This window comes from Erithacus rubecula (genome assembly GCF_903797595.1).
Source record: "Erithacus rubecula genome assembly, chromosome: 3".
In the NCBI taxonomy this organism is placed as follows: domain Eukaryota; kingdom Metazoa; phylum Chordata; class Aves; order Passeriformes; family Muscicapidae; genus Erithacus; species Erithacus rubecula.
In genome coordinates, this window is record NC_136689.1 from 78,296,677 (window position 1) to 78,321,798 (window position 25,122).

The 25,122-nt window shown below is 40.2% G+C and overlaps 1 protein-coding gene across 4 annotated transcripts; it reads left to right on the top strand.

Annotated features, from left to right (window-relative positions):
- The first annotated feature begins 8,497 nt into the window (after positions 1-8,497).
- Positions 8,498-16,063, top strand: LOC306799736 (carboxymethylenebutenolidase homolog). Of its 4 annotated transcripts, XM_079301177.1 has the most exons (7): positions 8,498-8,808; positions 9,991-10,115; positions 10,960-11,182; positions 11,979-12,086; positions 13,175-13,317; positions 14,480-14,571; positions 15,558-16,063. In XM_079301177.1, exons 3-7 carry the CDS (start codon positions 10,968-10,970, stop codon positions 15,735-15,737), a joined length of 738 nt encoding a protein of 245 aa, XP_079157303.1. In that variant the 5' UTR covers positions 8,498-8,808; positions 9,991-10,115; positions 10,960-10,967; the 3' UTR covers positions 15,738-16,063. The 4 variants fall into 4 exon arrangements, with proteins under 4 accessions (XP_079157303.1, XP_079157304.1, XP_079157302.1 ...); XM_079301178.1 differs by lacking the exon at positions 9,991-10,115 and having other exon boundaries at positions 8,504-8,808; XM_079301176.1 differs by lacking the exon at positions 8,498-8,808 and having other exon boundaries at positions 9,018-10,115.
- The last annotated feature ends 9,059 nt before the right edge of the window (positions 16,064-25,122 follow it).

Here is a 25,122-nt window from a genome sequence, read left to right on the forward strand (position 1 = left end):
TTAATACCCTGAGCCTATGGAGCATGAGGGAAGCCAGATGTCAGCAGACAGTTGTGGTGTGGCTGAGATCTGTCTGTGGAACTGAAAGGAGAAACTGCCTCTGGAGAAAAAAAACCTCTACCTTTGCAAGCATTAGGGCTTTTTGACACACTGGAACGATGCAAAGGTCTATTGTCTGCTCCCTGTCTTTCCTGAGGACTTGACATTCTGCTCCATGTTTGGAAGTATATTTGTCCTGTGACCAAATTAAAATATTCTCAACGTGAGAGACTGGACACACGCCCTTCGTGCTGTGGAGGATACTGGCAAATCACTGCTATGACACTGGCAAATTACTGCTTTGGTACAGCCAGAGTCTGCTCTGCCCAATGTGCCCAGTGTCTGACCAATTGGTATTTTTCCATACTACCTTGCAAATTTTCTGTATGATTCATGCTATGCCATACTTGGTTTTGGGATATCTTCTTTCCCTCCATCTGAACTGTTACGAATGCAGTGGTCAAGGGAAGAAGGCTTCATGAGAACTGAGTGTTTTCAGGCAGCAGTGTCTGAACGAAGAGAAGTTGAAGTGTCTTCAAGATGCTGCTGAACTGGTGCACCAATGTTTACTGAGAGGAAAGTAGAGGGATTTTTCCTAGAGCAGTATGGGTTGAGGAGCTATGGAACTCCATTTCAGAGACCAAATTAAGCCTGATGGCTAATATTGCCTTATTAGATCTGTTTGAGTGATCCGATCTTCTGCATGGGTTTCAAAGCACTTTCTTTCAAAACACTGTGTGTTTCCGACAGATCCTTATCCAAAGACTGCATAGTTTTGCCCACACATTTCAAAATACATTTGTGCTCTGGACTGAGGACACTGCTGAAGGCTCTTGGAAAAATTTAGCCCAGGTTTTTCCCAAGCTGTTGACTCTCTCAGCTTCAGCCTGGATCTTTCCCAGGCTGGGGATCTTTCTCAGAGACAAAACAAGGAAAGAAGAAAGAACAACACAGATAAACACCTGGTATTGACCACCGAGCTGTGTGAGTGTCTTGTGATGTTTCTGCAGAAAGCATGTTTTCAAAGAGGTGTTGCCTTCTCAGACCGATGAGTCTTTTCTACTTTGTTTTTCGTGATCTGTCCTATATATATCTGCCATGGCTTTTCAATAAATTGTCTCTTCTTGCTGCTTGGAACAGGTAGCATGTGTTGCTGCATTATTCGTCGTTCCTAATCAGATAGTGACACTGGATGTCACTGTTGGGTCTTTTTTTAAAATAGAAATTACAGAAATGATGAAACAAGGTGAAGAAAAAGAAAGGCTTGCTACATAGTTCAGTCTGATTTAGGCCAAACCAATCCAGTCATTTCACCATGTTCAATAACATCCATGAGGTGTGTCTGTGGACAGAGAGAGCCAAAGATATTTTAATAAGTGAAGGATGATTGCTGTTTCCCAGGAATCCCATTGCTTCCGGCTGGGATGGGCTTGGGAGAGCACACAGCAGCACATGGTGGTGACCATGTGATGGCAGCCTCCAGAGCCTCTTCTGCACGAGGAAACTGTGTCCTCCACTGGTGAGTGTGCTGTCACAACTCTGCTGGTCATGAGACACATCTCAGCCAAGGTCATCCTGAGCCAGGGTTTGAACCCCGTGATGCAGGAACTCACTACTGAGTGGGTCTTACTGCACTTCCCTTTTTCCAGTCACCAAATGAGTAAAACACTGCTCCTCTTCTTCCCACACAGGTTCCCTTCGCTTGTTCTTTGCTGACCTCAGTCCACAAGGCATCTGTTGTTTTGGTTTTTTCTATCTCATAAGTAAGCTTTGCAATGTGCTGTGTAGTAAACAACTATTTTATGTAATTGTCTTGGTTTACATGGAACCCATCAGTGATGAGTATATGTTAAATGCTGTATGTTCTATGCAAAATGTAATTTTTTTGTAATCAGGGCATAGTTTTATCATCTTTTACAAGATCATGTGTTCCTTTACTGTGTGTAGTTTCAAATTATTAATTCACACCCAGGTAAAATACAGATAAGAGATTAATATTTTCCAGATTTGTATCACAGAATGTATTTTGTGGTTTAGTCATTGAAAAAAAAAAAAAGCATTTATTGATATATTTAAATGTTTTCTAATGGTCATAATTATTTCTGTGGAATAGGTAACAATGTTATTTAAAACATTACTTTCTTAAGAAAAAAGATATCAAAATTTTATCTGGGTAGAAACCTTCCATGCAATGAAGGGCCAAAAAAAAAAAAAAATCTCAGTGTGTGACTAATTAATCAAATTTTGATTTTTGTATCTCTGTGTGCAGAGCCAGCTGCCCAGACTTTTTTCAGGAAGAGAAGTTTAGAAACTTTCTGATGAGTAGTCTGAATTTGAGAATTGGCTGAAAACTTGAGATGGTAGGAAAATACACAAGTAAAATGCCAGGGAGCTGGAGATCACATTGCCTGCTGCTGTCAGAAAGTGCCTTTTCCCACTTTTTGTTGTTTGGTTTGTTTTTGTTTGGGGTTTCTTTTGTTCTTGTTTTGTTTGAGATTGGGTGCAGCTATTTTAGCTACACTAGCAAAAGTGTCCTTTTGAAATTACTTCCTAGAAGTGGATGGAATCAATGATTTTGCCTTGAAGAGAATTCAAGGACAACTCTCTTAGTAGCACCTTTGTGGAGAATTTTTGTGATCTGCTGTTGACAAAAGTTGCTTCCTCTGCTTTAAAAAGCCCAGTTTGAATGTGCTCAGTGGTTTTGTGAGAAACCGTAATTCCGATCTGGCGTCTCGCTGAGTCTAACAGACTGATCCTTTAAGGCGTTGTATGGAAAGAAGGAGTTACTGATTGTGCCAGAGATGTCTCCCAGCATGGTGTAATTGTCCCCAGGGATGTGATGGCTCCATCATCAGGCAGAGTGAGGGCCAGTGGTTCCCTAGGGATCATGGTGCTGGGAGCCAGGAGCAGTATCACACCTTCTCCTCCTGTGTGCAACACTGCCTGCACATTTATCAGCGAAGACCTGTCACTAGCAGGCTCTGCTCCCTTAATAGCACGGGGGGAAGCTGCTGGCAAGGCAACACTCAGAAGGGCTCAGACTAATTAGAGGCCACACTAATTAACTCTCCTGGGAGAGCAAATATCTCACATTATTGGGAGTAGCTGCATCGAACGTTGCTGAGGTTGGGTATTTGCTGAGAAGGTTATGGGACACATAACTGAATCATTTCCAGAGTGCTCATGTCTCAGAGCAGTCAGTTGTCTTGGAAACTTTTTAGCTTGGAATCTGTCCCCTGCCTGCTGCAGTGGGAAGGCAGGGTTGGGTGCTGCCTGGCATTTCTTACAGGCAATTCACACGTTTCGGGTGTCAGCTCCAGTCAGGAAAGAATTTCTTGGCACTTAATTTGCTTGTTGTGTGTGTTTGTGTGTTGGCAGATAACGTTGTGTTTGAGAGGCTGGTTTATTGGGGAATTTCACCGCTGCCCAAGGGGGTGAGGAGCTGGGGCTGGGAACAGCCTGGAGGTGATGTAAAAGCCTGAACTGGCACCCTGCTCCCACTGTCTCAGCTCGGTGACACTTGCTGCAGGGGTAAACGGGTATTTTCAGAACACAGCATCTCGGCAAGAAGTATTCCAGGCTACCTTGTAAATTCTGAAAACATCTACCGTGTTTGTTACATTGACTTCTCTGCGACAAATATCCCAGATGACAATTTACAGTTATTGTCAGCCTTTTCACTGGCCACTAATATTTTCTAGAGAGGTTTTTATTAATTTTCTATCAAAATTTACAAAGCAAAAATTTGTCCAACTTCTCATAGGATGGTAAGCTTTTTTAACTCTCAGGAAGGCATGTAGTCAATATCCATCCTTTCCCATCCCTTTAGGTTTTCTTTGTTTGTTTGTTTGTTACATTGCTTTTTTTTATTGAATCCCATTGAGATTTTTTTTTTCCTCTTTCTGATGATATCAGATAGCAACCTCTAACATTTACCCAAAATAATTAACTAGTTAAAGTATGCAAAATAAAATATAGTATTAGCATAATATGGTGACAGTCATACGCATCTCTATATTTTCATATTTTCAAATACTGGTTTTACTGTGATTACTTGATTTTCATTTTCTTACATGATCCAAAGAAGCTGATGCTGTCCTGAACTACCTAAGGGAGCAGTGTGGTGCAAAGAAATTAGGGGTCATTAGTTTTTGAGTGGGTGGTGTTGATGTAGGTCACCTGATGATCACACACTCGGAATTAAAGGCCGGTGCATCTCTCTATGGTAAATCCAAGGATGTCCTACAAGCAGGTACACATGCATAAGTGTATTGTGCAGCCTAACGACTTGATGTAGCATGAGTTTTTCAAATGAGGCTATCACCTGATGAAGACAGATATTTTTAGCAGAGTTGGAAGGATACTATGCGAAGAAGATGGTGGGGAGGATATTGGTTCCTAGTTTTGGAATGGGTCATAGCAGCCATGCCCTTTTTTTGGATCTGGACAGACAAACATGTTGTCCTTGGGTCACTTTCCCAATTTAGCTTCCTTTTTCCTGTTTACTACTGCCCTGCACACTGCAAAGCCAGGACTTCACCCAGGAGCAGAGAGTGTTATTTCTGTTGTAGCTGCTCTGTAAAGTTAGATTGCAGCTATTTTAACACCAGCTTTCCTTTTGTGCTCTGCTCAAGAAGCTGGGATAGTTGAGCTGCCCTTTCCTGATGTTCTTAGACTGAACATTTTGGACTGACTGTTTTTCCCAGTCAGTTTGACAGAACTCAAGTTTGTATGCATGGGAGATGTCTTTGAAGTCTTATTCAAATATTCAGTCTATAGTAAGAAACAGACTTAAATATAGTTCTAATCTGGAAAGGTGTCCTTTGAAGAGCCATGATACCAGAAGCTTCAAAGTAAAGCTAGTACATATGGCTACATACTGAGTGAGATAGGAAAATTTCACTCTATTTGAGTCTGGATTTCCCCTAAATGTCAATCAAAGATTTTGTTTCCATCTTTTCTAGGACTAATCAAAGTTTCTGATGATATATCCAATCTCATGAACCCTAAATTTTTCATTTTTGCTGAAAAAGATGACTTAATTCCTTTTCATCAAATATGCTAGTAACTGCCATAATCTTTGATTTCTGCATGTGTTAATTTCCATCCTAAATTGTAAGGTAAAACTCAGCCTCCTAATAGTGCTTGAAGATCAAAAAATACAAGCAGAAAAATTGAACTAGACATAGAAGGGCTAAGGTAACCTAGGCAAATAATTACATACACACACACACACACACACACACACACACACACACACACACTCACACACACACACACACACACACACACTCACACACAGATATATATATATAAGTCTCTTTCTTCTGTAAAAGTATGGTTACTAACCCAAATAAAAATGTTTTATCAAAATCCCACTGCTGTTTTGGAGCAATCTGCATAGGGACCTATCGTTTGCTGTATGACACTTTTTTCTATTGGTCCTAGGAACTCATAAATCATATAGGATGTGACAAGTTGCATCCATATGTGTCTGTTAGAGGCTTTGTGTTGAGTTATAGTGTATGTGGCACTGTCATATATTTCACATATAGGAAATACCTTCGTTATGTCCATGCAATTTGCAATTGGGAGGGCTGCTTTTAACAATTTTCTAGAATATGACTGCAAAAATGGATGTCATGCTTTAACATGCTTTGAAATATTCTCCAGTTCCCTGAGATTCATGTCAATGTTTGAAGTTAGACTAATGGTAGATTAATGCTTATATTTTGGCTCTTGTTCATCTATGTTCCAAATAAATCACAAGCCCAAAATTTAGGAACACAAACACATTGTTTGGTGAAGCTCATTTGGACAGATTAAGCTTTTTTGGACTTGTGGCCTGGTGGCAGATGTGTATTTAGCAGGTGATTTAAGAGAGCACATATTGTTTCAAAATTTGTGGCTAAGGTTTTTCAGAGGAGGTTCTACTTTCTTGGATTACCTGTGGCTCTGTGAAATACTATAGATTCCTAAACTGATCAGTTTAGGGATTGAAGTGTGCAATGCAATGTGCAGACAGGACATTTTAGTGTGAGGCATACAACCATGGCTGCTGCCTGAAGAAGAAATCTCATATTTGAAAAACAATCCATATTTTTGTATGATGTATCTTGTTCCTTAATTTTTCTGTCAGCAATTCAAAATTCTCCATGTTGCATCAGCTCAAGACTGCATCCACCTCAGCACCCATCCTCCATTTGTGGCCAGCAGTAGGGAAAACCCCTCCTTGCTAAATATCTTGGCTACCTGTGCTTCAGGGCATTTCTGAGCTGGAAATTTCTAATGCCACTCCTGCAACTGTGTCAAATCGCTGCTGGTGGACCCAGAGTCTGTGGATTTGCCAGACCCTTCTGGAACTTGCTTGAATTTCTGAGCTCTAGCACACCTTGTGACAGTGACTTCCATGGTTTAGTTATGCCTCACAATTGAAGTGGGAGAAAGGCTCTTGATCATTTGTTTGAAACCAGCTGCCTCCTATCTTCATCAGGTGCTGGTACTTCTAAAGCTATAAGAAAACCAAACATGAGTGTATGTCCCTTCTCACCTTTTCAGTGCTACAGATAAAGACTGTATGCCATTTAAATGGGGAGAAAAATGTAATTTAGGGCGGTCTTAATTTTACTAATGACAGTATCTCAAATTAAATATACTGTCAGAGAAATATTTTTTGTAGCGTCTGTTATGTAAAGACAGTGCTAATGACCTGTATTTCTCTTAATGGGATTGTTAATGTTTTCCTACTTTACATGCTGCTAATGGTCCTCCATCTTCCTCACAGGGAGGTCTTCAGAGAATTCTGATCCGAAACTGCTGGTTAACTGTTGATTTCCATGTGACACCACCTATATGTAATATCCAAATGCAGCTGTTTCCTGAGTGATACAGCTGTCATAACACATATTTTGTAGGAGAAGAATGCTGAAGCCTGGAAGTGTACAGTGCCTTAATTGCCCCAGTGTCAAACATGGATAACTTCACATTAATGGTGCTCCTTTAGTGTTAAAAGGTTTGTTATGTGGGAGAGGACGATCAGGACATCTATTTAGAGAACAGCAGTCATTCATAAATTCTGGAATGGCATGTGAACTGTAACACTAACGCTGTGACTAAGCAAAAGGGAAAAAAACCAAACTGACATGCAGTATTTTCGTGAAATGAAAGGGTAGATAGCTACCAAACCATATTATCATAGTTATTTTATAAATGTGTATTTTATATATATTATATAATATATATTATTGTTACCAGAAGTGCATCCAAATATTCATGATAAAACTGTAAGTCTCTGAGTAAGAGCTGGAAATGTGAAATCTGAAAGAGGCACATGTTTACATCAAGAAGTGCAGGCAAACATATGTAGGAAGATCATGGATGCATTAAGTATTGACTTCTAAGTGAAAAATCAGCATGGATTGCCTATCCAGGAACATGAAACAAAAGGAAATCAAATTAAAAGCAGTTTAGTTTCCAACATTTAATCTTTATATTAAGATAAAGTGGAATAGTCTTTTGTACAAATAGTTATTTCCAGGACCACATGACTAAGAAAGTGGAAATGTGGTTGAACAGCTCTAGTGGAGAGAAGGTTCTGTAAGCATTTCTGCCATCTAGAAAACTCACAATTCTTCTCCCATTTATTTGACTGCTGTTCTCTAAAGTTGATATGGAGTACCTCCTGTCCTTGTGTGCTATAATTTGTGGCATACAAGTGGGAAGAGCTAAAAACATAAAACAAAAGAGCTGGGTTTTGAGCCTTATGACTTTGGAATTCTTGAATGGGCTTTTTTTCATTTGTTTAGCTTTATTTTAGGGATTGCAAACAAAGAGCACTAATGAAGTTGCTTAGAATATGAGCAAGCACATAACATATGAGGACTAAACCTCTAAGACAAAAGTCTGGTAGACTAGCATGCATTAAGTCTCCTTTATAGACACACCCATGAGGAAACAGGGTATTTTGGATTGCTAATATATTTAGCTAAAGGTCTTTAAAAAATAATCCTAATAATCCCATAAAAAGAAAATCAGGAGAATGGGAAGGATACAAGGGTCAGCCAGAGATTAAAAATGAAAATAAAAAAAAGTATAAAATATCCTGTGATGGGATAAAAATGTCTGTATTTTAAACATTTACTGTATAGCTTGGAGGTGCAGCAATCTAGAAAGCTATTACTTTTCTACATGCTACTTATTTTCATTCTGAAAATATTTTTTCCTGTAGTGTGTAAGCTTTGTCTAGTATAGAGCTTTGAAAGGATGTCTTCACTACCTCACCCCAGTGATGACTTTAAAAATGCCTTTGGCCCATGGATGAATAAACTAATGAACTAATCATGCCAATGTAATGTTTCAAAGTCGTGTGACCCCAACATTTAAAAACACGTACCCTTTAAAAAAAAACCCAAAGGAGGTTAGATGGATTGCTCAGCTAAATCAACATGTTTTCGAAACGGAAAGGAAAAGCCCTCCAGGGGTGAATACCATTCCGTGTGAGTTCAGGAGAAGGCTTGGTGCTCCCCATGGCAGCACACCCCGCCTACGCCCGCAGCGAAAGGAACAGCTTTAAAAAGAGTGTCCCTCGTCACTCCTCCAGGCACAAAGATAAAGGCACGGCTTATGTAACTCTTTTAAAGGAACCTGATCCTCGCTCACCCTCTGGTTTTGTGAGTTAGCGCTTTGTTTGGGGATCCAATTCCGCCGCAGCCATCCGGGCTGAGCTCCTGCATCCTGCTCCTGCTCTCTCGCACACCTGCAGTGCCACAGGTATGTCTAGGTCTGTTCGGGCTGTATTTGAAACCCACGGCTTTTTTCCCAGAAACGTGGAACAAATGCTGGCGAGGTGTGACTCAGCATATTCGGGAGACTTTCGTTTTATTTGCAGGCAGAGTGAAAGCTCATCTAAATGCACTTGGGGGTTAATTTTTACGTGGTGTTTCAATAGCATCCCAGAAATGGAAAAAGATGCTATTTGTATGTACTACAGCAGATGCAGAAGCACTGAAGCGTCTTGCCTGTGCTACAGACCTGCAAGTTTATAGGGCTTATAAACCATACAAGCCAATGCTACCCCTCACAGTTTTGTATCTGGAGATGTTTTCATCAGTGAATATATCTACATCCTTAAATATTTCATGTTCTGTGTGTTGCTTTCCATTTTATCAGATAGTACAAAATGTTTTCAATTAAAGCCTTTGAGGATATACTGGTAAGGGCATTGTGTTTGTGTTTCTGGAGTTCTGAAAAATGTTTCTTTAATATCTAATCCCTGCTTTTGTTATATTTTTTAATTTAGTCTAATCAAAAGGAAACAGTTTGTGAATGGAAAATTAGTTATGAGCTTTTCCTATTATGTATTTGCACTGTATTTTGCCTTATATGCTCATTTACTCATTCATTTTTTCTTGGTAAACTTATTTTAAATTAGAAGTCCTATATGTGAGACCACAACATGTAAGGAAATAAAGGACACTTACGGGATTGGTTTATTTAGAAAAGAAAAGATAGGATACAAGTGTAGATGTGTGCCCAGAGATAATACAGCTTTTAAACACAGCTTGTCTTGAACTGATTGCAGAAGTGAAATCTCCTCATATCTACAATCTAGCCCTGGTGATACTGCTTGGGAAATTCTGGATTTTAAAGTGTATGAATCCAGAATATATTGGCCTCCGGAATTTTCTCCAGTTTTTCTGACTGCCAAGTTGTTTGCTGGCTTTCCTAAAGCTGTCCCTTTACTGCCACAAATCTTTAAGTCCCACTTATCCAGAAACAGTTCAGTAATTGTTTTTTTTTTTTTTTTTTCTGTCTGTATTTTTGACACAGTCAAGTTTGAAGATCCTTGTTTCTTTACTAGCAAAGTTTCTATGGTAATATACATGATTTATTTGTAGAGACCTTGGGCAAAGCTTTATCTAAATGATTTCCATGTTCTTGAATCATTTGTAGATGCTCTGTGAATATTCAAAGGAGCTATTCAGGTCTGTTCACTCAGTTGGTTAAACTAAGTTTGATGGCAGAAAATCATTAACTTGAGTCCAAGGAGCTACATACAGATGTGTTAGACTCTGCAGGTACTTTTTGACCTTTGTGATTTACTTGTTTTCATTTAAGCAATAGTTTGAAAAAAAATTAACCATACCCTACTCTTACCTTCTTGATAAAAGATTTGGCTCAACTTTAAGCTTTTTGTTTGTTTTGTTCAGTTTTCTTTTTTCCTGTCTTGGAGTTTTAATGCATTCTTTATTTAATATTAAAGAAATACAATTTTACACCCTGACTTGTCCTGGTACATTTTTTTTGGCATCTTTCTTAAGCATCCCTTTCCAAAAGTCGGCAACATCTGAGGCTAAAGCTGTTCAGAAAAAGGATTTATTGACACTGAAAATTTCAGTTATGTAATATTTTAAGTCCCTAGATGAAGATATAATGCTTAATCTATGTGTAATTATATCTTTCCACACAGTAGCTGTTGTTTTTTTCTTTCAAAATGCTGAGTCTTGTATTAAGTCTTTAGTGTCTACTAAAGAGCTATGCATTCCTGAGAGAAAATACACATGATGAAGAATGGAAGGACTGGCTTTATTGCTATGTAAATAGTTTGTGGTGGTTGTTTTGCTGCTTGCTTATAACTTTATTTTTATTGTGCTACTCACTGTAGGGCATGGAAATCCTAGCATGTACCAGGTCCCTGCTGAAGACTTCATAACATGAGAAACTCTAACAAGAATCTTATTTATGTTAAATAACTCAATGGGCTTATTGACTAACGCTCCATTTTAGATCAAGCAGCAATGAGCATGTTCATCCTATTACTGCAGTGATTAAAAATTCAATAGCGGGTGGTACTGCTGTCCTCTGGCGCTTTTCAGTGTGGCAGGGTTTGGTTTTCTCTACTGAATATTTGTTGTCCTTTAGTGTCACACATGGCCAACGAAGCGAGGCCCTGCCCGTGTGATATTGGAGACAGGTTTGACTACGGAGGCCGAGGGCAGGAGGTGCAAGTTGGGCACATCAAGGCGTACGTCTGCAAACCTTCCGCCAGCACCGACAAAGCTGTGATTGTCATTCACGACATTTTTGGATGGCAGCTCCCAAACACCAGATACATAGCTGACATGCTAACAGCCAATGGATACACGTAAGAAGCACTACTCTTTTCAAAGTGTCTTTTTAACAAGAAAGTTTGTTGAACTGTTTTCTCATATGAACCATTCAAACTCATATAATTTCACGGTCTTTCTACTCCCCTCTTTTCAAGGAGCATTCTGGTTAAAAAGTGAAAGAGGCCTAAAAAATGGAATAGTCTTACCATAATGAGATTTTATAGTTAATAGTCTTAGTAGGTAAGCACATAAGAAGAGAGGGGAAACAGAAAGTTTTCTTATTCTGCATCTTTCATCCTTCATGAGCGTGAAGCAGCCTGCTTCTTCCTTTCCTCTGTGCAACTTGGCTGTTATAGTAAAAATTCCAAAGAAGCTGAATATCTTTCTATGAAGGGAAAGTGTACTAGCTTGTGCCAAATAGAGAAACAAATTCTTAAATACGTGAAAAACATATTGAGTATCCTCTTTCCAGTATTACTAGGTTAGTGTTCCTTTGAGGCTGAACATACATACCGTGTAAATTGTAGTTTCTTTGGTCTGTTTTTGGATTTCTTTTTTTAAATTTGGTAGGAAGCCACCAAGGATATTCAGTTGCAGTTAACTATTTATCAAATTAGGTAGTGAATTTTAACAGGGCAGAATGTAACTGGAAATTATACAAAGTTTACTTATTAGATGCAGAATGTTGAGGATTGCTGATATAAAGCTTTGGTGTGGGTTAAGTACTATGTAATCAGCAAAATGAATTTGTTGTATAGTACATATGATCTTCTCTATAATCCTTTTCCAGTATAATTTCATGGACATAAAATATTTTCATTTTTCTTGCAGAACCATCTGCCCAGATTTTTTTGTGGGACAAGAAGCTTGGAAACCTTCTAATGACTGGGCAACTTTCAATGACTGGGTGAAAACACGGGATGCCGGCAAAATAGACAAGTACAGCCATTGTTCCTTGTCCACTGAGGGGATATCTGTGTTTCATAGGAATTTTTGCCTCAGAAAAAATGTAAAATTAGACCCTAAATTATTAGTGGGTCAAATTTAGTTAGATGTCCACAAATAGAAATTTCGTGCAGCTCATGAGACAAGCTCGTGGTTATATGGATGGTGCTTTATGGATAAAAGTAGATATTTGAAGAATAAAAGTGCCCAGTGTTTGTCTGTACAGGAAGTAGAAGCAAAGTGAATGACTTAAAAAAAAAAAAAAGAACCATCAAGGGCTAGAAAATGCAGCTCACTTTGGCCACTTCAATCCCTCAGGAAGGCACAAATTCCATGGATTTTAGATAGTGTGCAAATGCAAACACTATGTAACAAGGGAACATCTCTTCTGCTCCCCATCAAATCACAGCTAGTTCAAAGCATACTGCTTTCCCACTTTTCTGTATTTTTCCCATTTTTATCTGACACATAGCTTGATTGCATAAAGTAACCGCTGATTTAGAAAAACAATTTAAAATTTGCTTCCACAATTTTATAAAATATTTGTCATCCTTGTGAGAGATACTTGGCATATAAGTCACATTTGTGATAACAGGATGCTCTTGACTGGCAGTGTGTTCTCAAACTTTTATTTGTGTTGGCCTATATGATAACTACTGCTGTTTGTGAAGTTAATTGGACTGCTGTTCATAAACTCACCACATGTCCTAGTAACAATGATCTAGGGAAACTGATTTTATCCTTTGTCTTCTCACCTGGAGGTTGTCTTGTATTTGGAAATTAATAATAGTAAAGTATTTTATAGTGTTGTGGGTTGACCCCAGCCAGCAGCCAATAACCTGACCACTCACTTGCTCCCACAAGAGGAATGGGGAAGAGAATAGGGAAACAAAGCAAGAAAACTTATGGTTGAGATATAGACAATTTGATAAGTAAGGGAAAGAGAAAAGCCAGGGGTGATGCAATGACAGTCACTCCATCCCAGAAGCAGACTGATGGCCACCCAGTCTCTGAGTAGCAGCCCCCAAGGAGGCCAGAGAAACAGGCTAGAGCCTTAATTCCCTTTCATTTGCATGTCTCAGAGAAGTTGATGTTGTCCTCAAGTATCTAAAGGACCAATGTGGTGCCAAGAAGATTGGTGTCGTTGGGTTTTGCTGGGGTGGAGCAGCAGTGCAACATCTGATGCTGAAAAATCCTCATTTAAAGACTGGAGTGTCTGTCTATGGTAAGCCTAAAATACCTGCTGCCTTCTGAGCAGAATACCAGTGCAGGAAGCAATTCTATATTATTGCTGCTATTGGTGTAACAAAATTCAGTGTGGCATCTAGCAGAAGAAGGTGATTTTATTACAAATTATCTATAAGTGATTGGATTTTGCACAATCACATTTTTACATTTAAGTGTACCCAGCAAGATCTGTGTATTTAAAGAGTGGCATGACCAGGACCACATCTGTGAACATAGTGCCAAATGCCACAGCCTCACTGTGGCTGAGGTTCCTCTTGGCTGGTGATGACAAAAGGGCTTCTGGGCACATATTCTGCATCTTTCAGACAGTGGTCCCTCATTACTAATAGGAACCATTTTTAACTCTCTATTTAAACCTTGTACTCTCACACATTACTCAATGCATTTATCCTGCCTTTGATATTTTTTCTTATTAACCTCTGTACTTCTACAGAACTCAGACCAATTTATATTAATTAGAGGTGAAAGCAAACTGAAGGTAGTTCTGGGATTGTATTATTGGGATTGTTTTGCTGCATTGATATACTGATCAGTTGAGTCGATTCAACGGTGTTACTTGCTAATAGTTTACTTTTTAGTTGTAATAATCTCAGGAATGAACAGAGTAGCCTGGGTGGCAGCTGGTTAATTCTACTGTAACTTTTATTTAAATATATTTGAGTAGTCCAAATTGCAATGTCAATTTGTTATGAAATCATATCAGTGTAAATATATGTAAACTGAAATCATAACCATGTATGTAGAATGATGAAAATTTACAATTATCTTTAAAATGGCCTTCCCAAGCCAGAGATGAGCAGTTCCAAACTGTCCATCTCTCAGAATCCTGTCTCTGACAGTGGTCAGAAGAAGTTGCTCAAAGTAACCCACAAAAATGGTCCAAGTGTAACAATTCTTCCCTGATTTTTTCCCACAGAACTGGTCTCTAGTCTCTCTTTCATTCAACTTCTTTTATCTTTAATGGCACTGCAAATATTCTACAACAAAAGGAACTTTTAAGCAAAATGTGTTACATTTCATTATAAACTGATCAGCTGTAACTGATCAAAATGTTCTGACGTTTCACTGCACAGACTTTGTAGTGTGTTAGCTACTTTAGGCAGCATAACTCATTGTATGTATGTTTTCTTCTTCCATAGGAGTGATCAGCCGTTTTGAGGACAGACACAGTTTGCTGCATCCTACCTTCTTCATTTTTGGGGAGAAAGATGACATTATTCCATTGGAGCAGGTGAGTTTCCCATCACAGATATTTGTCTTTTTAATGTTTTTCATGCTTGTTTTGTAATTTGGTTTTTAATGAAAACAAAATAGAAGACTAATTTGCACTTTTCTTTCTCTTTCACTAACTCTTACAGTATTTCTACACAAATTTAAATTGCTTATTCCCAAACCATAAAGTTTTACCATGACACTAAAAATATTTTCTGTTTCTGTTTGAAAATTTGGATGATTTTCATCAGTTCCTATGGAAAGAGCAAGAACCCAAAGAAAGCCTTTGGACAAGTTTAAGATAGGAGACCCTTTTTAGTGATACCAATGGTCCATAAAATCTGCCTGTTCCAATGGAATCACTTGTTGCAGGAGAATTAAAAGGATCCTGTGGGTATCCTTTTCCTTTTTCCACTGTCCTGCAGAGATTCTCCTTTCTGTCACTCTGTCAACAGCCTTTCTCTGGAGCCTGAGTGGAGAATGATTGGAGAAAGATGATTATCTGCCAAGGGGATCAAAGGAAAACACGTTTTTATTGAGTGATGTTGGCTTTAACTTTCCTAGCAAAAATTCTGGTCACTTTGAACTGCTGGCTTTGTCCCTGCCCCTCCTCCCTCAACTTCAAATTAATTCAAACTCTTGCCCCAACTTTTTTTTATGTGAGGTCTATCAGCAGCAACTCATACAGTATTCACTAGTTCTCATGATGCTGAGCAGTAGGGTTTTTTTACCTTTACAGGTATTAATAGTAATCCATATAATATTCTTTTGAATTTTGTACAGTCACATGCTGCTATTTTACTGGGGAAAAAAGAAGCCTAGTTAAATAAAACAAGTGCAGTAACAGAAATGCATTTAGATATAAAATCAGTATAAGAGAAAACAGTGGCAAGGATAAATTATGTCTGTCTTTCAGATAAGTAAAAAATGAGGACAGTTTTGGGACTGCAAATCTAGAACATGTTAGCTGTGTACTCAGCCAACATAGAATGTTCTGTGTTACAGGTCACCTCGCTGGAACAGAAGCTTAAACAATGCTGTAAAGTTGATTATGAAGTTAAAATTTACCCTGGACAGACACATGGGTTTGTGCATCGCAAAAGAGAAGATATCAATCCTCAAGATAAACCTTACATTGAGGAAGGAAGAAAGGATATGATCAACTGGCTGAATAAATATCTTTAGGTTAAATTAATGCCAATAGAAAGAATCAATTGTTGTAGGAAATCAGAAAATAATACAGGCTATATTGTTTAAGATGTTCTTACAACCATAAAAATATTTTGTCAAACTTTTCTGCAATAACACTACTCATTTGCACTTACTTTCTAAGTAGGGGCTTAAAAATGGCTTTTCAAATGCTAAAAGCTATAAATGTAAAGAAGGTTTTTAACACTAGTCTTGTATATCTTAAAATTATTAGAATTTATTCTTGCATATTTTCTGGCACCTGAAAGTTTAATTTTTTATATCAATGTCAACATGATTAAAAATCATTGAAACTCTGCCCACACTTGATAAATCTCTCCTTAAAGCTCTGTTTAGCATTGTTTAGCTGTGAGATTCTCAGCTCCAAGATTTTAATCTTTTAGGTAAATATAGTTCTGGATTGGAAGGCTGGCAGATTTTCTTGGAAACAGAATATCCTATTCAGAATTAATGAAAATAGAAAAGGGAAGGGGAAAGACAATGGAAAGAAGTGCATGTGAACAGAAAGGGAACTGCAAAAAGTTGGGAACCATGACTGAAGTGATTAGAGGAAATCACATAATTTCATTCTTATCTTGTTGCAAATCCTTTCATCTCTCATGGTTTCAGGCAGTTGCCCTACCTACTGAACCTAATTCTGAGTTTAATCTAAACCAATCTCCAATGTGACTTCCTCACCTCCACAAATCTTTCCTTTATCATCAGGTTTCTCTCTGCTGGGATTTAATTGAGTATTGGTAAGGCACAGCCCATTCTGAGTGACTGGGGAACATTACCCTGTTTCAGTTCCTTTGGACCCTCCCAGTGTAATTCCCAAAAACCATGTGGGGAGGTCCTGCCTGTATTTGTGATGCTGAAGGAATAGACGTGGCTAAAATATTGTACTGAACATGGCCTATTTTCCCCTCAGGGAAATACATGTCAGCCCAGGGAGCTTTCACAGAGTATTGCCTTTCAAGTTGCAGCCCCTCCATGGTTTCCATTGACCCACAACATTTTTTATTTTTGAGTTTGCTGCTGCCAGCCATACCTGACAGCTCCCTTGGGAAGTCACATTCCCTCTGGCTCTTTCCTAGCTGGGGGCCTAAGTAGTCTGTGGTGGAGTTGTAGCTGCATGTGTGTAAGTCCAAGCTGCCTCTTTGGAGTCTCCCACCATGTGGGTCCCACCTCAGGTCCCAAATTCCCAGCAGTGCTTCAACCATTCCTCCATTTCAACCCCCTTCTTCACATCATTCCTTCCCTCCTGCAATGCACCCTGTATGTCCCATGGGAAGGTAGTTCTCTCTGCAACACACTGGCTGATATTAAAGAAAATCTCCTACCTTTCAAAAACATTTCATGCAGACCTCTGAGGCAAAAGTACAAAATCTTCCTTTGCTCCTAATTCATGCCCCTGTTCAGTGAATATTGCTGTTCTGTGGTTTGGACACTGCACATTGTGTTCCATCTTCCTGCTGAATGATTTCAGGAGAGATGAGCCTTCAGTTGTTACTGGGTCCAGCCAGTGCAGGGAAAGCCTCTTGAGGTCTGCAGGGTGTGGTTGCCATGAGGTTGCTGTGCTGGAAGCAATAGTCCCTCCACACTGGAGGTGAGAAGCTCCATGATACCTCCCCTGATCCTGCCCTAGTGTTCAATCTGTGCAGATTCCCAGTGACTTACAGACAGAGGAAAGGGCCAGACAGTGACTTCTGTGCTTCCTGCCAGCCCAGGATGTTCTCAGAAAGTGGAAAAGGAACAGTTTCCTAGGAAAGAACTGCAGATGCCTCCATGATCTGTCGTGGGCACAACTGATGTGTGTGCAGGAGATGGGAACATAACAATGCACAAACCTGCCTAGAAGGAAACAGTGTAGTCTTGTGCTTCAGGTAATCTGTAAAGTGTAAATTCAATTCCCAGCTGATAAAACCCAGTTTATCAGGGTTGCTATGAGAACAGAGAGATGATGAAACAGAACTCTCTACAGCTATTTTCTCATGTGGAATTTAAATAAAAGAGCCTTGGTTTCTTTGAAGGTAATGTCTTGGTTGGCAAACCTGTCCAGCTTGGTTTTTATGTGAATGAACAGATGTCTTAGGAAATAGAGCTAAGCATTGCCAAATTTTCCCTGAGATGGGGAAAGACTGTAAAACTAAGGAGTACTTTACTAAAATTAATTTTCCTTGAAGAATTCAGAGTCTCTTGCTGTGGGACAGGTGTTTTGTTTTATTTTATTATATATGTTTTTATAAGAAAAAATAAAAAGGTGCATTAGGAAAAGTTACTGCTAGCAGCTCAAGGGAGGTGATCCTGCTCCTCTACCCAGCTCTGGAGAGGCCACATTTGGAGTGCTGTTCCAGTTCTGGGCTCCTCAGCACAAGAGAGACAGAGCTCCTGTAATGAGTCCAGTGGAGAGCAACAAAGATGATGGGGACTGGAACATCTCTCTTACAAGAAGAGGCTGGGACAGCTGGGCCTGTGCAGCCTCAAGGGGAGGTGGCTGAGAAGGACCTCATCAGGGTCTATAAATATCTGAAGAGGTGTCAAGAGGACAGAGCCAGGCTCTTCTTGGTGGTACCAAGCAACAGGACAGGAGGCAATGGGCAGAAAGTGATGCAGGAGAAGTTCCACTGAATAAGAGGAAGAACTTCTTTACTGTGCAGGTGACCATGGACTGGTGCAGATTGCCCAGAACAACTGTGGAGTCTCCCCCACTGAAGGTATTCCAGGACTGTCAGGATGCAATCCTGTGCAATGAGCTCTAGGATGACCCTGCTTGAGCAAGGAGTTTGGACCAGATGACACTGTGGTCTCTTCCAACCTTACCAATGATTTTGTAATTCTATACAATACATGAAGATGAAAAACTCTCAGAAAAATCAATACTGGCTACTGCTACAAGCATTTTGGTAGCATCTGTTATCTTTTATCAGTTTGATATCACATGAGTTTAACTTCTTCTCCAATTTGCTTACCTTTTTTACATACTGAATGGAAGCTTTTTTATGAGTTTCAGTTAAATCTTTATGGTAACAGTTTTCAATCCACAAAATTCTTCTTCAACTCTGTTCCTTTTTCTGCATTGTTCTCTGTCAAGTTCACGTTTATTCTCATTCATTTGATTTTTTATTTCTGTGGTGTCTAAACCAGATAGCCACTGTTTTATCTTGATAATTTTTCTCAGCTTCTTTGACTCCTAAATTGGGATGGGCTTTTAGTGTAGAGGCCATAGTCAGCAAAGACAAAGAAATGTGCTGCTGCTCCCCTCATACTCCCCCAACACACATACATAGCAGTGCCAATATTCCCATAAAAGAATGTGCACTCATTCAGTGTAAAAAAATGCCCTCCACCTTCTGGCCTGCAGGAAGGAGGGCATTTATGCTTTATGGTCCATTAAAAGAGGCTGTGCACTTGCTTTAAAAATGTGTCCCTCTACACAGCACCAACTGCATGGATGTGGGGAGCAGTTCTTCCTCAGCTGCAACCTCTGACTCCAAGGAACTCTGCTGCTAGGTCTTGAAAGGGCTTTTGTGTCTTATTTTTTCTTCAAAGCAGGCCCTAGGGAAGGAGCTGAATGATTGCTATGCTGGATTAGTGAGGCTTCAGGGCCAGAAGCCTGACCAGAATCTGAACTTGATGGAATTTGGAGAATTGATGGAAGATGTGACAGAGATGACTACACCAACAGATTCAGGTCCAGCTCATCCGAATTCCTTGTTGTAACTCATTTTGGCCACATTCACAGGCATACTAAGCTTGCTTTTTAGGACTGTAGTTGCCTACATAGGTTGTGATCAAACTGGACTTTATACCTTTAACTAATGAGAATTCAATGTGTTTTGCCACAGACCAGGAGTGGTAGCTTAGGGCCTAGAAAGGTGCACTGAGGACACAATTTTTGAGATAGGTTGTTTTGTCACAGAGACACAGAACAATCTAGTTTCATTTAATTTGAGATAAGAAAAAATAAAGGTAGATCCACTGAAAGAACTTTAGTCAGAGCTCCCATGGGAATAGCAATGGGAATTTGGTACCTACTTTCTCTTTACACCCTCAGAAGTCTCCAGCACACGTTGCTTATTTTCTGATATCTCACATTTGGCACTGAAGTTTATCAAAGCCCAGTGAATAACAGAGTGCTAAATTTCAGAAAGTGAGAAGTGGAATGGGCTAATGAAGCTTCCAAACAAAGTTCCCCTTTCAGACCATCAGTGGAGCAGATGGTGACACCTGTGGCAATACATTTCCTTTCCTTCCCTTCCTGCCACATTAAGAGCTCATGAGGAAATTTCACATCTGGGCTGGTAGTTTGCCCAGAACTTCAGCAAAGCTATGCTAATGTTATTTGTTAGGGGGATTTCAAGTTATTCCAACTGCACTAATAAATTGTTCTTCAGTTTTACTTCCAGGTGTTGAGCTTATAGATTGTTGACGATTTCTTTAAAGTTCTTTCTTTTTTTTCCCAGAATCCTTAGAAAATTAAGAAAGCTGCTAAGAAACTTTAGATGGGTGGCTAAGCCAAAGCAAAAACCCTGTCTTTCAGTAAAGAAAAAACTTTTTTTTCCCTTCTGACTCTTTTGAGCAAGAAGGTAATTTTTAGGCATGGGTGTTTGCAAGACAAAAGATATGCAGGGAGAAGGGGTAAGCTTGCATGCTGTTGTAGATATTTGCAAGAACTGCAGTTTGCAGTGCTCTGTTTGCACTGCTTTGGAGAGCAGTGAGCTGTGAAAGTTCTCCCTGTCAGTAGGAACAGAATAGGGTTGCAGCTCAGGGTAGGTTAGCAGTGCAAGGTATGTTGATCCTGTTGGATAATTTGAATAGAATGAGAGCTTGTTATTGTTCTGCCTTTCTCCTGTTTTCCTAACCCAGCTGGTTTAGCTCCAAAGTCACTCAGAATTTTTCTGTCTGAGACACAGATACACTCTGGATGAAAATTAAAGAGACAGACTCATGTGTTATGTACTACAGATGAAACCAACTTCTGGCTCCAAGGGCAAGGTAAGATAGAGGTGCCCTCCTGCTCATGGGTGTTCCTGATCTGTATGGGTTGTATATCACATCTGTGTTTTCAGATTTTATAACCAGAATGTTCTCTCTTTATAGTGGCGTATCACAAATAGTGTAAGAAAAACTAAATAAATAAAATGGTCTTTCTCTGGGACTTTCTTTGCTGATGTAGCTGTGAAATCATACCATTAAAATCCTTCAAAGCTGAAAGAAGTGGAAGTATGAATGTCCTGCAGCAACATTATTAGTTGCTGCTAATTTCCAACCCACCTTTTGCTGATGCCCGTTTACTATATAACACCAAGGCTGAGGGTAACCCCAGTACTGTTGTGCTTGCCCATCTCCAGGCTGCTGCAAGCAACCATGAACATGTTCTGCTCACAGCCCAAGCTGGGCTAAAGCTGCACAGCCTTGTCAGATGGGTGCTTTGCTTAAACAACCTTAGCAGATTATATCAGCTTGAAATTGTTATTCATAGCAAAATGGGACTGGACTTGTACTGCAGTGACTGGCAGCAGGGCTAGAGGGCATAAAGTTCAGTCTTTTTTGCCTCTGCAAAACACTGCTGAGGCCCAGACCCACTTACCTGTCTGCACAACATCTCACTCTTGCACATTTGTCACTTTTTTCAGATTAAATATCTGTGAGCAGCTACCTATGGACACCTAAGTGACTCCAGCTACCTAAGTGGCTCCATGAGGAGCAACAGAGACCACAGAACAGGAAGAGTTTTAGGATCTTTCCAGCAGGCCTGGGAAGAAGGAAGCAGGAGGAGTCTGATAAAGCTGGAACAGATAAAAAGTGAAGAGTTACCTGGGATGGGATGAAGAGGGAGCGCACAGGGTTTGAAGAGGAAAAGTGTGGGAGGTAGGCACTGAAGAGAGAAGATAGTGGTGGTGGTTGATGAAAATCAGAGTTGTGGCAAAAGTAGAGTGTTCCAGAACTTCAGTGCGAAGCAAAAGTGACACTGTGAACAGGAGAAAAGGAGATCTGAGGCTGTCTTGAAGATCATATTCACTAGTCCACATTCATCCATTTGTGGTTTTCTTTACTAATAATCTGTTGAATAAGTTTCTGTGGGGACAACCAGATGGAAAATCAAATAGGTAAATAAAAGGTGGTATAGAAAAGAAAATAGAAATGAGAAATGAAGAGGTTAGGCAGGAAATGCAGATGTGAGGTGCTCAGGTGGGGAAAAACACTGGCAGTGATGGTGTCTCCTGAAATCAGGGGTATCCCATGCCTCTGCTCCACTTTCCTGGCTTAATGAGCCAGGAATCAGCCCCAACTGAACACTATATAATGTTAGCAGACATGTCTCCATTAAAGAGGAGCAATAATTCAGCAGTACTAAGTGGAAGTAGAGCCTCTCTGTGGAGAGAGATAAAGCGAGATCTGCTTCAAAGGAGAGAGGAGAGGCAGTGAGTCAGCACTGGAGAGGCAAAGCAGGGGATATTTCCATTGCCAGGTGCCCAAGAGATTTGAGGAGATAAACACTTCTTGCTGTCACTAAGCCTTTCTCCATCACACTGTGAGCAATGGCACTGTAGGAGACAGGTGGCTTTCTGTTGCTCCATGGCTGTTGCTGGGTGATTGGTAGATCGTATGCCAAAGTTCAAAGTTAAATTCCCAGGAATTGCACAACCCAGGAACCAGTCAGCAAAATTGGTGAGACCAGGAATTGCTCAACCCAGGAAGCAGTCAGCAAAATTGGTGAGATGATGGAAGCTACTCCCCAGTAAGACAAAGGCTTCTTGGGGAAGAATTGCCACCTGGGATTTTTCTCAGCCACCCTTTCCCTAGCTGAGCCCTAGTTTCATTGCCTTTCTAAATGTACTTTTTCTGCTGGGCTGATGCCAAGTGGTTCATGCAAAGGGGGCTGAAGAGAAACATGTCAGGATGTTTTGGTAGAAAGTCAAGGTAAACAACTCAATGCAAGAGGTGAATCAGGAATGAATAAAGATGAACAGTTAATTATTTCTTTCTCCCATATAAATTGGGGAATTGTGAGTCTGAAATCAGGAAAAGAGCTGGGAGAGAAAGGAAAAGAAAGATGTCTGTATTGGTTCATGCTATACCAGTAAGAGGGAGGTGGGGAGGGCTTGGCAGTTCCCTGCAGGCTGATGGGGTGGAGAGGGTACCATTCCAAGGCTTACTGCTTTCCAGCTGGCTCAGATTGATGGTGTTTGCTATTCCCATGATATCTCTGATAGCATCTGTCTAATGTACTAATGACAAGATGCTTCATTCACCACTCAAAAGAGGGATTAGGGCTCAAATCACCATTCCAGCTTGTCACTCACCAAGGAATTAAAATCTTCTTTGAATGTGGAATTTACTGACCCTGCGGGAGAGCCTCAGACTAAGGAAATGATGTTTTAAACATGAGATCACTGAAATAAAATAACTCATTAGCTGGAGAGTGTTCATCTTTCCAAGCTGTGGCAGAGAGCCACTGGACAACATGATAGGCACCACTCTCATGGTTCAGCCAGATCATCACAAATACCCCAGACATTTCCTCCTCTGAAGAAATAGCAGAGTATAGTGCAGGAACACCAAGACATGGCTTTTAAGGAGTTTATGTGGTTGTTATGGAAGAGGCTTTGATCTGTGTCTTCCCTCATGGAGCAAATTATCTACTTTTTAAAAGTCCTGATTTATCACTGACAGCTGGCCATGGTCACAAATCTGAGTCAGGGGCTGTGAAGAAAATCAGCAGAAGACTGATGCTGATAGTGATGCCTTAAATGAAGTTATGTAGAAGTGCCCACATGGGAAGACAAGTGTCCTGTAGCACAACCTGTGATCTCTGCTAGCTCAGCTGTGCTATGAGGTCTTGGAGTAGAAGTGAGCCGGTACTGAACAGCTCACTGAACATAAATGTGCACAATGGTGGAGAATAGCAGTATCTCAGGAAAACTAGATGGTTGGGAAATGATACACAGTCACTCTAGGTGCTCTGGGCTCCTCCAGGAATTACTGACATCTGTGGTTTTAGAAAGTCTGAGGACACTGTCCTCTTGCTCCCCTCCCTGCTCTCCACCCACCCTGCCCCCCTAGATTTTGAAAACATGTCTTTAGAATTGTCCAGGAAATAAGATCCTTTAAGAAATGAGCAATGATTTCCAGGTCTTACTATTTTGCATTAGTTGTGGGGTTTTTTTGGTTGGTTTGTTTTGTTTGGTTTTGCTTTTATGGGTTGGGATTTTTTTTTGCTAAGCTACATTTAACTTCTCTTCATATTACACATAATTTTGTTGGAACCATTATGAACTTATCTCCTTTGGAAGATAAGTACAATTTGAGCCAAAATATGTTGTAAATTGAAGCAACTATGTTGCAGTAGGTGGAGTTACCATGGATTGATGGACAAGCTACGACTCAAGGTCAAAAGACCTTCTGTTTTTTGGACTCCTTTCATCTCTGGAACAATCCCTGCTAACATCTCCACACCAGTGGCTCTCTCCAGCTCTCCTAATGATGGAAGGCTCTCAGCCTCCCTTGAGAGAAGCCTGTTTCCATGTGATCAGAGAGGCTGATGAAATCTCTTTGGAAGACTTAAACTGTACCTGAGCTCCCCTAGGAACCTGGGTAATCCAGCTTGTGTCATGTTCACAGATCATCCCTGTGAAGGCAGTTCCCTGGATGGGCCATGGAACCTGAAAAAGCTCCAGAGCCCACAGCAGCTGACAGATCCTACAGCTCCTAGAGGGTAGGATGGTAGGAAGGCAAGACCAAGTTAGCAAAGATCAGAGTCCTACTCAAGTCTGCCACAGCTGTCCTGCCCCCTTGTTTCTGTGCAAAGAAGAATTCTGGTTGCAGGGATGGTCAACTTAGAATCCCTATCCCTGCCATGTGTGTCCATGCAGGTTAAGGAGATTTTTCTGCCTCTTCAGATTCCACCTGTATGTCTGTATATCTGCCTGCTCTTCTTTGTTGTCCCAGATCCTCAGCTATTCATATATCTAGGTGTTCACTTAGTGTCATCTCACACCAGAAATCAGTGATTGGACCACATTGGCAAGGGAAGCTGAATCTCAGACTCTAGAAGGTCCTTGGTTCAGGAAAATGAAGTCTTGAAGGTCTTGAATGTAACAGATCACTTCTGTAGAACTGAATTTCAAATTGGTTAAATGAATCTGTTCAATTAATGCACCTTTCTTTAGTTTAGTATCACCCCCTAGTGCCATTTGAGTCCAGTTTCCACTGTTATATTTTTTCCAAACCAGTCTTGACTTCTTACCTCTTCCTCCCAGTAACCCTGCAGATGTAGCAAGAGACACGCCAGCAGCCATGGTCCTGGGAAAGTGACAAAGATGTATTTAGCTCAAGATGATAATTTGTCAAAATGTCAGACTTTAAATGTTTATCC

Excerpts from the sequence above, each read along its gene's own strand:
- LOC306799736 (XM_079301175.1), top strand. The coding sequence starts at position 10,609 with ATGGAAGGACTGGCTTTATTGCTAT. Across the intron at positions 10,634-10,959 it reads AGGACTGGCTTTATTGCTAT|TGTCACACATGGCCAACGAA; the intron begins GTAAATAGTTTG and ends GTTGTCCTTTAG. Across the intron at positions 11,183-11,978 it reads CTAACAGCCAATGGATACAC|AACCATCTGCCCAGATTTTT; the intron begins GTAAGAAGCACT and ends TTTTTCTTGCAG.